We start from the raw sequence: 16,792 nt of genomic DNA on the forward strand, positions 1-16,792 counted from the left end.
ATATATAAGGAAATGACTTACCTGTGTTCGAAGTTTGATCATATCTGCCTCCACCTGTGAATTTGATTCATTTAAATCTTTGATTTCATCATCCAGCTGTTTCATGTCCTCATCATTGTGTAAACCTGCCAAACAATAAATAATAAAATAAATAAATATGCATTTACACATGCCACCAAGTTAAAACTAAACAATATCATGCATGATTTTTTACACCACAAGTTTCTAAACGAATCGTATAAATAAAGTGGGAAAAGTTTTAATAGAGAAACCCATTTAATTGTAAAATACTGAAGGTTTTTAGAGGAACCTTTATAAATAATAATTTAAATTGTAGATTTGAATTCATATAGTGTTGTATAAAATTGCTAACAGAACATCTAGCTCTGTTTCCCTTTATATCAAAAGCATTAAAGTAGGGGTGGATTGAAGTCAAGCCAGAGCCAAGTAGGCTAAAATTTATTTGCTAATACCTTCTCTGCCAAACTATGTTTTCTTTTTAAGTGTATTATTTGTGTATTTTTTTTTTCTGATTGTGTTTTTTGTGATGGTTTCCCATTTTGCATTGTCTCTACATTTCCCAAATTTAATACTCAATTTCCTTGTGCACTCTGGGACATCTGTTGACTGTATGACACCATCACTGGCTGAAGAGGGCTGCAGGTTAGCACACACCTCGGACAAGTGTGAAGCATCAGATTTCTAAGTGAGTGACATGATGTGCAGAGAAGCATGCTCTCTGTTATGTATATTGTACTGTATATGCAGTGTGTGTGCAGTGTGTGCACCTTGCCTAGACAGCATGAGCTGCAATGGCAATGAAGAGAAACTCTATCTATGTCTATCTATCTAAGCTCTTTGGCAGGCCAGTAGTAACATTCATTCATTCATTCATTTTCTTATCCGCTTAAGAAAGGGGTGGGGTGGGGTGGGGGTTGTGAGTGCTGGAGCCTATCCCCGCTTTTTTTCAATGGGCGGAAAGCACACAGTAACACCCTGGATGGGACACTAGTCCATCAAAGGGCAGACACACACCCACCCATTCACTTATAGGTCAAATCAGTGTCCCCAATTAACCTCACTGCATGTTTCTGGACTTTGGGAGGAAACCTAAGCTCCTGGAGGAAACCCACACAGACACTGGAAGAACATGCAAACTCCACACAGAAATGACCCGGACCGCCCTGCCTGGGTATCGAACCCAGGACCTACTTTCTGTGAGGCGACAGTGCTACCCACTAAGCAAAAGGTGTGTTAGACTACCACACCATTGAATCAGCCTCCATCAAACTTGTGTTTTGAGAAATTTGTCACCTTCTTCACAAATGAAAAATGAATGAATTAAATTATAAAGCACCTATTGGAATACAAATTCTTGAAGCTCAGTAGTTGCATTGCTGGTCAAACATCATTGTGGGTCCTGAGCCAACCTTATAATACAAGGTAGGAGGGAAGAAATAATACCCTGGACTGATCACCAGCTCACTACAGTGGATTAAATTGTTCACATACACTCAGGGCGTTCCTCTTTTACATCTACCAAACTTTCGATACAAATCTTCAACCATGTATTACTTAAAAATACTGTGTAGATCTTTTTGTTAGTTTGAAGTAGCAGATTTTACCGTTGCTTGGCCGATGCTTTATTGTCAGCATCTCCACTCCTGTCAGTCTGGCTTTCTTCATTGCTGATGAAGCACGTGGGCAACCTGATAGACTAAAAGAAATAGAATTTTATTTATTTTTGTTTTTTTTAGTAGTAATATCAGTTCCTTTTATTGCCTTATCAGAGGTTGCATTGTACATATTCATAAATGATTTTAAAAAAAGCCTCACCTTCGATGCGTTAGGAAGCTGCCACTGACGTGACCTGAGCCATCACAGCCTGGCGTGGGACAGGACATGCCATCCGTCTTCCCAGCTTTCCATGTGAACTGTGTGCCATTCATGTAGCAATCCTTTTGGCGCTTGGCAGCCAGGGGGCAGCCTGATGCACTGCGGTGAGAAGCATATTTCCCTGTCACATGACCCTGTCCATCACAACCTGGCACAGGACACCTGAAAACACCAATATTTCATACAGATTAACAGTTATATAAAATAGATCTTCTGTTGTAATTGGTATTACACTTTGCTTTAATTAATACAAATGTGCTAATACATGGTGCATGCTTCATGTTCTTGTGATTTGAACATTTTCTTTGCCTCATTTTTTCCCACCTTAATTGTTGCCACTTCACAGCCACCTTACTAATAAAGATTTATCTGAATTTATTCTGATTTAATCTTAGAAAGTAAAGCCTAACTAAAACATCCTTCTTCCAGAATGATTAGAAAATCTAGGCACATTTTTGTACTTGATTAACTGCCAATTCTCTACACCTTCCGGGCTCTTTCCATAACAAGTTAGCCACCTATTTGGGAGTGTAAGGCTTGTACATGCTTTCTCAGAGACACTAGTAGCCAGTCGATCACATATTTAAGTTGTAGCCTATTTTATTGCACTGGCCAATGCATCTGAAGGATGGTGCTTCCTACTTACTTTCAATCACATGAGCTCACAGAAGTCTGGGATTGACTGGTGTCTTGTGATTAATAAGTAAGACAGAAATGATGTTAATGTCACCCACAGAGCATGGCCAATGTGCTTCCAGATTGTCGCTTTCAGGGTTGCCACCATAGGGCATCCGCTCTTAGTAGTTTGTTTGTTTGATTGTTTATTAGGATTTTAACGTCATGTTTTACACTTTGGTTACATTCATGACAGGAACGGTAGTTACTCATTACACAAGATTCATCAGTTCTCAAACACAGTCATGGACAATTTAGTGTCTCCAGTTCACCTCACTTGCACGTCTTTGGACTGTGGGAGGAAACCGGAGCACCCAGAGGAAACCCATGCAGACACGGGTAGAACATGCAAACTCCACACAGAAAGGACCCAGACTGTCTCAACTGGGGATCAAACCCAGGACCTTCTTGCTGTGAGGCGACAGGGCTACCCACTTGTGCCGCCCCTTTTCAGTAGTAACTATATAGTGCAACAATATTAGAAAGCTGAATGCACCTAGTAAAAGCGTGCTTACAGCTCCATTCTGTATACATAAGCTCAAATATATTTACTATTACTAACTCACCTTAATTAGTATATTTTATGTACAGTTGTACCTTGTAGCTCGACATCCCCTAAACTCACAATCTTTGAAACTTGTACTTTTAAACTCAACGTGTTCAACTTAAAAAAAAAAGTATTTCTTTAATTTTAAATTAACAATGAACAGTGCTTGGCTTGAGCGGGGCAGTAAGACGTCATCAAAGTGCACATATGAGACGAATCTGCATTTGTGTGGATTAACAATCAGATTCACCCTGAAAGCTCCACATGTATCTGTGTTTATATGCATTTTCCTCCTGTTTCACTTTTAAACTTGCGTTACAGCTCGGGGTTCTGAGAAATTGTGAGAATCAGCTTTTTTTGGAGGGAGTCAAAAACGCTTATCGTTAAAAAAAGCTTGATGTGACAATGTATTAAAAGAACAAGGATCACTAAACCTCTCTTAATTATTACTGCTTATAAGTTCTCTACACTAATGAAATTCCTCACTCGTTTTAATACAATAATTCACGCTAAGCTTTGTGCGCCGCCACACCCCATAGCAAAAGCTATTTTGCCGCTTCTCATGTGAATGCGCCTTTACTGAACTGAATACAATATTCCAAGATCAAGCATCTCCACGATTGAGAAGCATAAGGAAACAATAAAGAAGTTGCAGGTAAAGTGCAGGTTTTATTGTATTTTTTATATTATATTTATATTATATTTGTGTTATTTTCAGTGTATAAGTGTCAAAAACAACCTCATTATTTTACATAAGCCTAAAATATATGCACTTCCACGGTACCATGGAACGCATTAACAGGTTTCCCATACATCATTATGGGGAAAAATACCTTGAAACCCAAGCCTCTCCCAAAACCAACTCACTGTGGTTTTAAAATGGGATGTCCAACAAACTCATGATTGGGTGTCCACATACATTTGAACTCTAAGATTAAAGAATGTATTTATTTATTGGGATTTTAACGTCATGTTTTACACACTTTGGTTACATCCATAACAGGACAGGACAAGATTCATCAGTTCAAGTCTTTAATGTCAAACACAGTCATGGACAATTTTGTATCTTCAATTCACCTCACTAGCATGATTTTAGACTGTGGGAGGAAACCGGAGCTCTCGGAGGAAACCCACACAGACAAGGGGAGAACATGCAAACTCCAGACAGAAAGGAACCGAACCCAGTATCGTCTTGCTGTGAGGCGACAGTGCTACCCACTGGGCCACTGTGCCGCCCCCTAAGAATAAAGAGGAAAACAAGATTTTTCACTTGAGTCCTGATAATATGGTACAAATGTTACTCTTGTACCACTAGATAGCTGAAAATGAGCATTTTCTTCTCTATTTTATCACAAACATCCTAAATTCCCAACTAAGCAATGTAGGACACTGCTTAGGGATCCTTGGCACACCTTAGCTTTTTAAATTAGGTCTCATTTTTACAAATCATTACCCTCAGGTCTACAACTGCTGACTTTTCACTTTCAACAACTGCATAACATGTTAAGATTTTATTTTCTCTTAAGTTATTAAGGACTTTATTGCAGACCTAGTGTAAGCTAAGTTTAAAAGCAATTACCTGATTGGCTCCTGGTCCTCCTTGTCCTCTTTGCTGTGTGTAATCTTTATGCCACTCTTTCGAGCCCGTGGACATCCAGATAAACTGAAACAACATGCCAAATTTGGAATCACTGTAAAATGCTTATAAATGTAGCGCATAGTTGCAAAGATGTATACACATCTGCACTTCACCTTCTGTGGGAGGCGTAGTTTCCAGTTATATGTCCCGAACCATCGCAGCCCGGAGTCGGGCACCTGGGACAGAAATGCACTTTGTTACTGTCCGGCGTTGGAAGTGGACAGATCACTAAATAATTGGTTTTGTTTGTTATTATCTCAAATCTGATAACACTTGGCACTTGGGCTTTGATACAAATATGTCATTACAGCTGGAACAAATGTACCTTATCTCTGTATCTGCCTGCCCCTATTTCCTCGGCTGCTCCTGTTAGGGGTCGCCGCCGGATCGTGATCCGCGTTATTGATTTGGCACAGTTTCTACGCCGGATGCCCTTCCTGACACGACCCTCCCTATTTATCCGGGCTTGGGACCGGCACTACAATGCACTGGTTTATGCATCCTAGCGGCTAGGTACCTTTAGGACAATTCAGTGTCTTCAATTAGCCTGGCTGCATGTTTTTGGACTGTGGGAGTAAACCGGAGCACCCGGAGGAAACCCACGCGGACACGGGGAGAACATGCAAACTCTGCACAGAAAGGACCCGGACCGCCCCACCTGGGGATCAAACCCAGGACCTTCTTGCTGTGAGGCGACAGTGCTACCCACTTAGCCACCGTGCCACCCTATCTCTGTATCTGCCTGTATATTCAGATAAATAATCAGAACTACATAAATAATGTAGAAACATACACCACATAGACTGACCACATGCATTGCTTAGTGACTTTTTATGTAGTCAAATTTTGAACCTATTCGAGTTGTCCTAGTCTAAACTAACTTGAAGCAATGTTCTTGTGGAGACATATTTACCATCTGACAGTCTGATGGATGGAATCTGGGTTTGATGCATGCCAGAAGGACACTGCATGACTAATAAGTGCAAGATGTACAGTTTGGTTGAGAGAGAACAGCAGTCTGGGCTTGTCCATGAAAATTGGATACAGTAATTAAAAAAGATCATGCTACAGAGGAAAACTATACGCATCCAACTTTTAGGATGTGCCTGTATAACAGCAGCCTGTATTACAATATAGTTTTTAGAGACTGGAAGTCTCCCGGGGCCACAGTGAGTCTAAATTAAGGTCTTGTGACATTACGTTGAGAAGAGTGACAAGAATCACACATTATGGGGCAGGAAAATTAGTAGGCTATCAATATATGGAGGTTTTTCTGTGATGACATATAAATCTATATTAAACTGCCTATAGCTTACGTTGGGTCTTTGAGAATGGACACATATATGATTTGCCCATCACAAAAGTCCAAAGGTCAACGGATGGTGACTAGGAAAGATTCCAATTCAGTTGTTATGCAGGACACAATACCTTTTGTCATCCTTGCTAAAAGCATAAGAATAGTATCATTTATATTTTATTAGGATTTTAACATCATGTTTTACACACTTACATTCACATGGTTACATACAGGACAATACCAGCTAGTTACACAATATTCATCAGTTCAAGTTCTTAATGTTAAACACAGTCATTGCGGCACAGTGGCTAAGTGGGTAGCACTGTCGCCTCACAGCAAGAAGGTGGCGGTCCGAGTCCTTTCTGTGTGGAGTTTGCATATTCTCCGTGTCCGCGTGGGTTTCCTCCGGTGCTCCGGTTTCCTCCCACAGTCCAAAGACATGCAAGTGAGGTGAACTGGAGACACTATAATCTATTGCTTTTTGTCCAAATGGAAACAAATCACTACAGTTGTGATTTCAAATCTAGTAAAATGCCTTTTTAGAGAAATTGAGGCTGTTATAGATAGGAGGGACTTTTTATTTTTTTATTTTTTTATTTACCCCTTTTTCTCCCCTTTTAGCGCATCCAATTGTTCAATTAGCATTGTGCTTCCTCTCTGTCTATGCCGAACCCTGCCCTGACGGAGGTGATTGAAGCTAACCCGTATCCCCTCCGAAACACGAGCAGCAGCCAGATGCATCTTTGCCACCCACACATTGACGAGTTTGGCCAATCGTTGCTCATATAGCCACTCAGCTTCGAACCGGTAAAGCAAGGCTGGATTCGATACCACGCTCTCAGAATCCAGCCCTGGTTGCAGCGCGTTTCTTTTTACCGCTGCGCCACCTGAGCGGCCAATATCCAGATTTTTAATGTAATGGCAGAGGAGCATATTTGGATATGATTTGTGTCCTTTTGGTCAAGAAAAATGTAAAATAATAACAAGCTTGGTCCATTACATTCTATAAAGCAATGCACTTGCATTTCGTGGTAGCTGACATTAATTGAAATAGTGTAGTTTATTCACTGAACCTATGCCAGCTTTTCAATGGGCACAAGGCACACAGTAACACCCTGGACGGGGCGCCAGTCCATCGCAGGGCAGACACACATACACATCCATTCAGGGAGGAAACCGGAGCTCCCGGAGGAAACCCACGCAGACACAGGGAGAACATGCAAACTCTGCACAGAAAGGACATGGACCGCCCCGCCTGGGAATCGAACCTAAAATTATTGACAATTATACCTCAAGCTGCTTAAACTATATATTATATTTCTTTATTTCTTATCAGACTGGTGTCAGTATTTACCATGTATTACCAGTATTTACTGGTATTTTCTATATTGGCCGCATTGTTTCTACGGATACTTACTTGAGTTCTTGTGCATTGCTAGCCATCATACTTCGAATGCTTTTATCTGCTAAAGGACAACCTGAAAGACTGAAGCATTGTAAACAAAGATATTAGTTTAGAACAACGAGGCTTAATACCGTAAAGCAACTGACACAGAACAAAACAAGACCACACACAAACAATACCACTTTACAAAAACTGAAAAAAGCAATGGGGCAAGTGCAGGGCATATCAGGTCTACAGTAACTTTTTGGTTATTACAAAGATCTCCCAAATTAAGGCAATATACCCAAAGAGTTAACATTTGTAGGTTCTGTCCTAACTACAGTTGGACAGTATAGTTGAGGTAAGCTGAAAACAATAAATTGAGAAAAAAATATCAAAAAACCATCATTAGAAAATAAAGTCACACCTTCTATGCGAGGCGTAATTACCGGTTACGTGACCACTTCCATCACACCCTGGTATTGAGCATCTGTCTCCAGAAAAAAGTAGATAGAATTAAACCCAAAATTCCAAAACAACAAAAAAAGGGAAACAGAATTTGCAGCCATAATACAAATTCTAACACTTCATTTTACCAAAAAAACCCATATAACACTTTCATAAGCATTAAGCATAGCAAACTGGGACTAAATACTATGTATTTTCCTCCCAATCTAGTCGTATCCAATAAACCGATTGCATTACGTTTCCTCTCACTGCTGCTGACCTTCACTCTGACCGAGGAGAGCCGTGACTTACACACACCCTTTTTGACACGTGTGCAGTAGCCGAGTGCATCTTTTCACCTGCACGAGACGAGTTCATATGTCAATCAGCTTTGTGTACGGAGAAACACACGCTGATCACATTATCTTTCGTCTCTGTGCAGGCGCCATCGGTCAGCCAGCAGAGGTCATAATTGCATCAGTTATGAGGAATTCCCTTTAGCACCCTGCCCTTGAACAACAAGCCAGTCGTGTGGCAAGTGTCCAGCCTGTCGGGTGGCAGAGCTGAGATTCGAACCGACGAGTTTGAGATGTCCGATCTAGTCCGATGTCAATGTCATTAAAATATTTTGTTATATATAAGACATTATTTAAAGTACTGCATTAATTGTTCATGTTGGAATGAAACTCTTTGTATATTTACAGCTTTTCATGTTGATTTTATTTACTCCATCAGACATTGCTATTAGACTTAGGGGGCATGGTGGCTTAGTGGGTAGCACCATCGCCTCACAGCAAGAAGATCCTAGGTTTCTTCCTAGGTGGTGCAATTCGGGTCCTTTCTGGGTGGAGTCTCTCTGTGGGTTTCCTTCGGGTGCTCCAGTTTCCTCCCACAGTCCAAAGACATTCAGGCAGTCAGGTTAAATGTACATATTAAAGTCACCCCAGGTATGATTGTGTCTATGAACGTATACACTGATCAGCCATAACATTAAAACCACCTCCTCGTTTCTACACTCACTGTCCATTTTATCAGCTCCACTTACCATATAGAAGCACTTTGTAGTTCTACAATTACTAAATGTAGTCCATCTGTTTCTCTGCATGCTTTTTCAGCCCTCTTTCATGCTGTTCTTCAATGGTCAGGACTCTCCCAGGAAAACCACAGAGCAGGTATTATTTAGGTGGTGGATCATTCTCAGCACTGCAGTGACACTGACATGGTGGTGGTGTGTTAGTGTGTGTTGTGCTGGTATGAGTGGATAAGACACAGCAATGCTGATAGAGTTTTTAAACACATCACTGTCACTGCTGGACTGCGAATAGTCCACCAACCAAAAATATCCAGACAACAGCGCCCCGTGGGCAGCGTCCTGTGACCACTGATGAAGGTCTAGAAGATGACCAACTCAAACAGTAGCAATAGATGAGCGATCATCTCTGACTTTACATCTACAAGGTGGACCAACTAGGTAGGAGTGTCTAATAGAGTGGACACTGAGTGGACACAGTATTTAAAAACTCCAGCAATGCTGCTGTGTCTGGTCCACTCATACCAGCACAACACACACTAACACACCACCACCATGTCAGTGTCACGGCTTATAGAAACTCCTAGAAAGCTATTTCTATTATGCAAGCTGGTAAATAACACCAATGCTAAAAATTAATAGCAGCAAAAATGCTGTTATTTTATCTAATTATGTCTGGAAAGCTTATGAAAGTGTTACATACAGTGTTCATAACTGGGTTAAAATGAAGTGTTGCTTCGCTTCTCATTTTGCTCTGTCGTTAATAGTAGTTCATTGTTTCCAGTTTAGCTTCACTGTCTCTGAAAACATTCTGCAATGTAGAAAGTAGCTGCAACATAAACATACAATAAGAATGATGTTGGAATTGAAAGCACAAAAGCAAAGATATGCTAGGGTAAAAAAGAAGAAATGAAAAGAGTCTGCCGGGACGCTGTCACATTATGTAGCATGCGGCCGTGCTGGGGACTGATTGCCCGAAGCAGAGCAACAGAACAGAAAGGAACAAAAAGAGACAGAAAATTGGTCAAAAGGAAAAGAAAGGATGGTGAAATGCAGGGGTGATCAGCGACATCACTTCCTTCATGGGCTTACGTTATCAGGTCTTTTTTGCTCTCCCTACAAGGGGCGAATTTTGGCTTGGGACTGTGGAGGGCAACATCAGTGACATATGCGGTGTCGTCTAAAATGTCCTGGAAGGGATCCAGATCATCCGACTGTAAAAAAATGAAGAGAGAGAGAGAGAGAGAGAGAGAGAGAGAGAGTCAAGTGTGATTGTACAGCCTTGGTTTTACACTTTTTAAACTGTATAGATTTTCTTCTTTGTCAGCACGTATACCTAAACTATACATTTAAATAATAATATATGCTACCAGGTTTTAATTTTATTTATTAGTATTTTAACATCATGTTTTACACACTTTGGTTACATTCATGACAGAAACAGTAGTTACTCGTTACACAAGATTCATTCATTCAGAAGTTTAATGTCAAACACAGTCATGGACAATTTTGTATCTCCAATTCACCTCACTTGCATGTCTTTGGACTGTGGGAGGAAACTGGGGCTCCCGGAAGAAACCCACACAGACGTGGGCAGAACATGCAAACTCCGCACAGAAAGGACTCAGACCGCTCCACCTGGGGATCGAACCCAGGACCTTGCCCAATTGCATCATGCTTCCTCTCTGCCTATGCCAATCCCTGCTCTGACCAAAGCTAACCCATGCCCCCCCGACACGTGGGCAGCAAGCTGTATGCATCTTATCACCCACACATTGACGAGTGATGTGCCACCTAGCGTTGTGTACGGAGAGACACACCCTAAGAGCACTCTTTCCTCTTGTTCATGTGGCTGCTCAGCCTCAGGCGGCAAGACAGAGCTGAGATTCGATACAATGTATTTGAGATCCCAGCTCTGGTTGCAGCGTGTTTTTTTATTTTTTTACCGCTGTGCCACCTGAGTGGCCGAACCCAGGACCTTCTTGCTGTGAGGCGACAGTGCTACCCACTGAGCCACTGTGCCGCCCCCTACCAGGTTTTAAAAAGGAAGATAAAAAAGCATGTTTGTATAATTGGAAAACTTCTAGTCAGGACCCAGAAGTCATTAGTGCTTAGAGTTTGGCACTGGCTGCTTGTACAGTAGCCCTGGCACACCACTGCATCTGCCAAGTGTCATTTGGGCCAGAAAAAGAACTTCTCAAACCTTACTTGGACAAGTAAGGACACAAACAGAAAATATTATATGGCCAACAGTATGTGGACACCTGACCGTGGTCTTACTGAACATCTCATAGTATATGATAACAGGTTATAACAGGATGACAAAGGGAGCAGGTTTGTATTATTGAATAACTTCTAATCAGGACCCAGTAGTCATTAGTGCTTCGAGTTTGGCACTGGCTGCTGGTACAGTGGCCCTGGCACACCAAGTGTCATTTGGACCAGAAAAAGAACTTCTCAAATATAACTTAATACTATTAGGAAGCCTGTAGTAGCTGGTGAACGTGCCCCGGGTTCCCAGCGAAACAGGTCTTACAGAGCTCAGAAAACAAAGGCTTCTTATAGTAAGCCTCCCAATTAGGGCTGATCACCCGCAGCTGGGGGCTAGCCTACTTAAGCCAGCTCCACTCAGCAGCGGGTGTCGCACCTTTTGTTTGTTTTCTCTCTCGTTGTGGCAGCTCGTCCACGCTTCGTTTGTAGCCATAGGTGGTACCCCTGGTGGCTTTAGGTCACTCGGGTGTGTAAAACCGCAAGGTTGAGGTAGTTAGGGTTTTCTTTTCTACCTTCTTAGAACCAGCGTGGTGCGACGCCGTGCAGTCCTCGTACTGCCGTTTATTTATGCGCTTGGCATTTCGCGTTAGCGGTCTCATTCAGCGCCGTTATTCAGCGCTGGTAGTAGCTTCGGCGTTAGAGCCTTTAGTTAAGCTGATCATTGGATTCTGCAACCGCTGGGTGGCGACGCCGTAGAGTACGCGGCTATCTCGCCAACTTCCCAGGTTCGAATCCGCATGTCTGTATCTGTTTAACCTTACTTGTTTTTGCTCTTTTGTTTCAGATCGGCGTACCTCAGCCCCGCGACCAAAGGCTAAGGGCAGCCGATCGAAACCCTCGCTAGCCTACCGCAGTATCGGGGCTAGCGTTCAGTGAAAGTTTTCTCCTGCACTCATTCACCGGAGCGCTTAAGGCGCGCTCGTGCTTTGGTTTCTCCAGCGCTACGTTAGCGCAGTGGTAACGGTCACGGCGTAGACCCGGGTTCGCGTCCCGCTTTCTTCGTTTGTTCCCTTTTTGCATTTTTTCATTTAGCTGCGTCACCAGCTTCCGTCGGAGTTTCCGATCGGTTCTTTTTGTTCTATTTTTGTTAACTGTTTACCTTTCTGTTGTACTTATTTAAATAAAATAAAATATTCTTTATTTTTTACTTCTGCATTTGTGTCCCTTTCTTCCCACGTGACAAATACAATACAAAATATAACACAAACAGAAAACATTATATGGCCAACAATATGTGGACACCTGGCAATGGTCTTACTGGACATCATATTCAAATTTCATTGGGCACTATAATGAAAGTGAGTTCTTTACAAGATATTGGAGTGTGTCTTGCAGAATCTGTGCCCGCTTAGTCAGGAACTCATGTTTAAAGAGAATATCTGGCTTGCAACTGACATTCCAATTCATCCCAAAGATATTTAGTGGGTTTGAGGTCATGACTCTGTGCAGGCGAAATTACTCAACCATGCTATAATGGACCATGATTTGTAAACAGAGGCAAAGTCATCCTGAAACATCCCAAATTATTTGATGTGATTAATTTATGCACCTGTTAGTGTGACTAAATACTGGAACTTGAGACATTAGGATGGATATACATACTTTTGGACCCAGGGTATAATACAAGGGATCTTCAAAAAGTTTCCGCACTTTTATACTTTCCTTGGAAACGGTGAGGGTGGGAGTAGTAGTAATTGGTCGTGTCTGAAAAACTGAGAGAGCTTATAGTCCGGATTTAGCGCCATCTGATTTCCATTTTTTTGGACCACTCAAAGAAGCTTTAAGAGGAAGAAGATTTTCATGTGATGATGATGTTAAAGCAGCGGTGCATCAGTGGCTACACGCTCAACCAATAACATTTTTTGCTGATGGCATTAAAAAGTTGGTACAATGATTGAGAAAATGCATCGGAAGGTGACTATTAGGGATATAATATAACAATACACTCTACCCACGATGCGATTCACGATACTGGGTTCACAATACTATTTTTTCCCGATTTTTTAAACAAAATTAAATTGAAGACAAATTATGACAAAGTTTCTTTTTATTATTTCTCTTTAAAAAAATAAAATACTGTATTTGTGCTTATCTTTTATTTATCTAAGTAATGAATGCCCTTTTATTTCTGAGGTAGGTACAAACTATGCAAAACAATGCTGCATATTTCCCTTTTTGTGTAAAAAAACAGAAATAAAATAAATCTCACATTAAATAAATAAATGAATAATACAAATAAAGAAAGTATCCTCACATAAATAATTTCCGAACCTGGCAATACTGTAGTGACGTCAACCAGGTGAGGTGAATAGCGCCAGTGCCCTCTGCTGTTTAAAGTGAATTTCGATTCATTATACATGTAAACCGATTTGAATCATTACACATGTGAATCGAGTTTGAACTGTCTTGTAGTGCATCATTACATCCCTAGTGACTATGTAGAAAAGTGATGTAAATTGTTTTTGAAATTTAAAACAGTGCTAAAACTTTTTGATGAACCTCGTATACAGATGAAAAGGGGGTGAAAAAGGGGATGCTCAGAATCAAGCAAAAATTGGATTAAAATTGGATGTTTTTTTTGCTTCAAATAAGAAATCATGAATCAGAGGTTTGACATTTTAATGTTGGCTGATTTGTGTTGCAATTTTATTATGTACACTTAAAATTTTATATCAAGTGATTTTAATGATTTATGTGATTGTTCTTTTTATGAGGCTGAATAATTGGAACATGTGCTTCTTTGCCCATAAACACTTTAAAAATGTACAATTGATTAATTTAGGGGTCTTAATGGTTTTGTGCTGTTATATATATGGCGCTCAATGGATGAGCACTCCATTCTGTGTGAACTTTTTTGAGACTGATTCTGTGAGACTGATTGGGTGAAAATTCCAGAATATCAGCAATTTCTAACATCCTCCAATCAGCAGCAAACCCTTCAAATGTCTTGTCAGTGATTAGGGTTGACTATAACTGGTTGCTTCTCTTCGCCCATATAATTACAGCTAGTTTGGCTGCATCCATAATGAATTACACCAGGGGTGCCCAATACGTCGATCACGATTTACCAGTCGGCTGCACATTAAGAAAGTTTTTATTTATTAGTAGCCAGTTTGCATTTTTGCATTTTTCCTTTTGTAAGCTACACTGTTTGTGAAGATGAGTCGCAACCAAGCACAAAGAAACCAAAAACGGTTCGATTCGGGCAAGAACGCTGCAAAGACGTCTGTTTTGTTCATATGGGAAGAAGCTGACGGAGAATATTCAGATCTCATGTTGCGTACAGAAATTTTAACCCTACAATCTGACACTTATATAAAGTCAAGGGCCTCAGCTGGACAATTTTCGAACTTGCTGGTTAAGGAAAACTATCCAAACATAAAGAATATGTGCCACATATTTTACAGCATTTTTGGATCAACCTACTTGTGTGAAGCCTTTTTCAACATGAAAGTCTAAAAATCGATCCACCCTTACTGATGACCACTTGGAAGGCTACTTGAGAATTGGCATCAGCAGCTATTGTCTAGACTACATAAACCTGTCTGACACCATTCAGTACAAATCATCAGGATAAGGTTAGTGTGATTTTTCAGTCCCTTGCCCTGTAATGCTGAATATCAGTATATGCAACTGAAGCACATTTAAAAAAACTACAAAGCTGCTGCTCAGGTGGCGCAGCGGTAAAGTATGCTAGTGCACCAGAGTTGGGGTTCAAATACATCGGGTGGCTGCATGAACAACGATTGGCTGTTGTTCAGGGTTAGAGGGTAAAAAGTCGGATTATAGGTCCTCATAACTGGTGCAACTGCGGCTCCTGCTGGCTGACTGATAGCACCTGCACAGGGCTGAGGAATAATGCTGATGGGGGTGTGACCCTCCGTACACAGTGCCCGTCGGTGTATGAACTCGACTCGTGCAGGTGATAAATGCAGTCTGTTCTGACTGTACGTGCCGGAGGGGGCGTATTTCAGTTGAGAGGCGTCCTCAGTCAGCGGTGAAGGGTCGAATCAGTATAGAGGACGTGATCAGGGTAATTGGGCACGACTAGATTAGGGGAGAAAATTGAAAAAAAAAAAAAAAAATACAAAGCTTCAAAGATTTTTTTTCAGTCGATGACCTGGCAACTGAGCTATTAGATCTCAAGCCACAAAAGTGTGGGCACCCCTGAATCAAAAATAAGTTACAAAAGTAAATTCAGTTTGGGTGTCCACATACTTCTAGCCATGTGAAGTAGGAACTTAATCCCAACATGGTCATTTGTTATACTTGACAACTTTCAGTACAAGACAGACAGTCGCACATTCGTCCTGATTTTTCCAGCATCCACACACACACGCACATGCAGTCACAGGTGTCTTCACACTGAGCCTCTTACTCAGAAAGCACTGCACCGTTCCACACTGACAATTTGCATGCAAATTGCAAAGGCTCGATTGGCTGTTGAACTGCACCAGCCATTCAGACAGACAGGAAGTGGAAATGTAACTGGTGATTGTGCTGCATTAGGAAGATATGAAGATTGTTTCAGCTAATGGCTCTGGCTGGTGGTTGATGGTGCAATGGTTTAGGCTTGTGGAATAAAAAATTGCTACACAGGGTTGGTACTAAAAGGGGTTGTCTCTTAAATACAAACAAACAAACAAAAAATCATTTATACTCTATATGGCCAAAGGTATGTGGACACCTGACCTATCCTTGTTGAAATTTGGGCTACTCTAAAATAACTAGAAGTAATGTGGAATTCCCCCCACTCCTGATACCTCTGAGAAGGCTTTTCACAAGGTTTTGGAGAGTATATGTGGAAATTTGTGTAAACTGAACTAATGTTCAGGGTTATAGTAAGTTGGAGTGCAGTCCAGACCTGTCTTCCATTGAGTGTGACGCATAATAAAATGCAATATACAACAACAAAGACCCTTGACTGTTGAGCAACTGAAGTTTCTAAATGAAAGAAAAACTAAAACAACTGGTGTCCTCAGTTCCCAAAATGAAACAAAAACTAAAACAACTGGTGTCCACAGTTCTTAAATGAAACAAAAACTAAAACAACTGGTGTTTTCAGTTCTAAATGAAACAAAAACTAAAACAACTGGTGTCCTCAGTTCTCAAATGAAACAAAAACTAAAACAACTGGTGTCCACAGTTCCCAAATAAAACAAAAACTAAAACAACTGGTGTCCACAGTTCCCAAATGAAACAAAAAGTAAAACAACTGGTGTCCTCAGTTCCCAAATGAAACAAAAACTAAAACAACTGGTGTCCACAGTTCCCAAATAAAACTAAAACTAAAACAACTGGTGTCCACAGTTCCCAAATGAAACAAAAAGTAAAACAACTGGTGTCCTCAGTTCCCAAAATGAAACAAAAACTAAAACAACTGGTGTCCACAGTTCTTAAATGAAACAAAAACTAAAACAACTGGTGTTTTCAGTTCTAAATGAAACAAAAACTAAAACAACTGGTGTCCTCAGTTCTCAAATGAAACAAAAACTAAAACAACTGGTGTCCACAGTTCCCAAATAAAACAAAAACTAAAACAACTGGTGTCCACAGTTCCCAAATGAAACAAAAAGTAAAACAACTGGTGTCCTCAGTTCCCAAAT

At 40.9% G+C, this 16,792-nt stretch overlaps 1 protein-coding gene across 1 annotated transcript in view; it reads right to left on the reverse strand.

Moving 5' to 3' along the window:
* The window catches only part of myt1lb (myelin transcription factor 1-like, b), a 195,659-nt gene that overhangs the window by 8,837 nt on the left and 170,030 nt on the right, over window positions 1-16,792 (reverse strand). Inside the window, exons 13-19 of the mRNA XM_063006723.1 lie at window positions 10,008-10,129; window positions 7,472-7,540; window positions 4,871-4,933; window positions 4,698-4,781; window positions 1,837-2,058; window positions 1,626-1,717; window positions 22-125 (exon numbers count right to left, since the gene is read on the reverse strand). Of these exons, the coding sequence (XP_062862793.1) occupies window positions 22-125; window positions 1,626-1,717; window positions 1,837-2,058; window positions 4,698-4,781; window positions 4,871-4,933; window positions 7,472-7,540; window positions 10,008-10,129 (756 nt within the window). The remainder of the gene's footprint in view (window positions 1-21; window positions 126-1,625; window positions 1,718-1,836; window positions 2,059-4,697; window positions 4,782-4,870; window positions 4,934-7,471; window positions 7,541-10,007; window positions 10,130-16,792) is intronic.

Source organism: Trichomycterus rosablanca, chromosome 13 (assembly GCF_030014385.1).
Source record: "Trichomycterus rosablanca isolate fTriRos1 chromosome 13, fTriRos1.hap1, whole genome shotgun sequence".
NCBI lineage: Eukaryota > Metazoa > Chordata > Actinopteri > Siluriformes > Trichomycteridae > Trichomycterus > Trichomycterus rosablanca.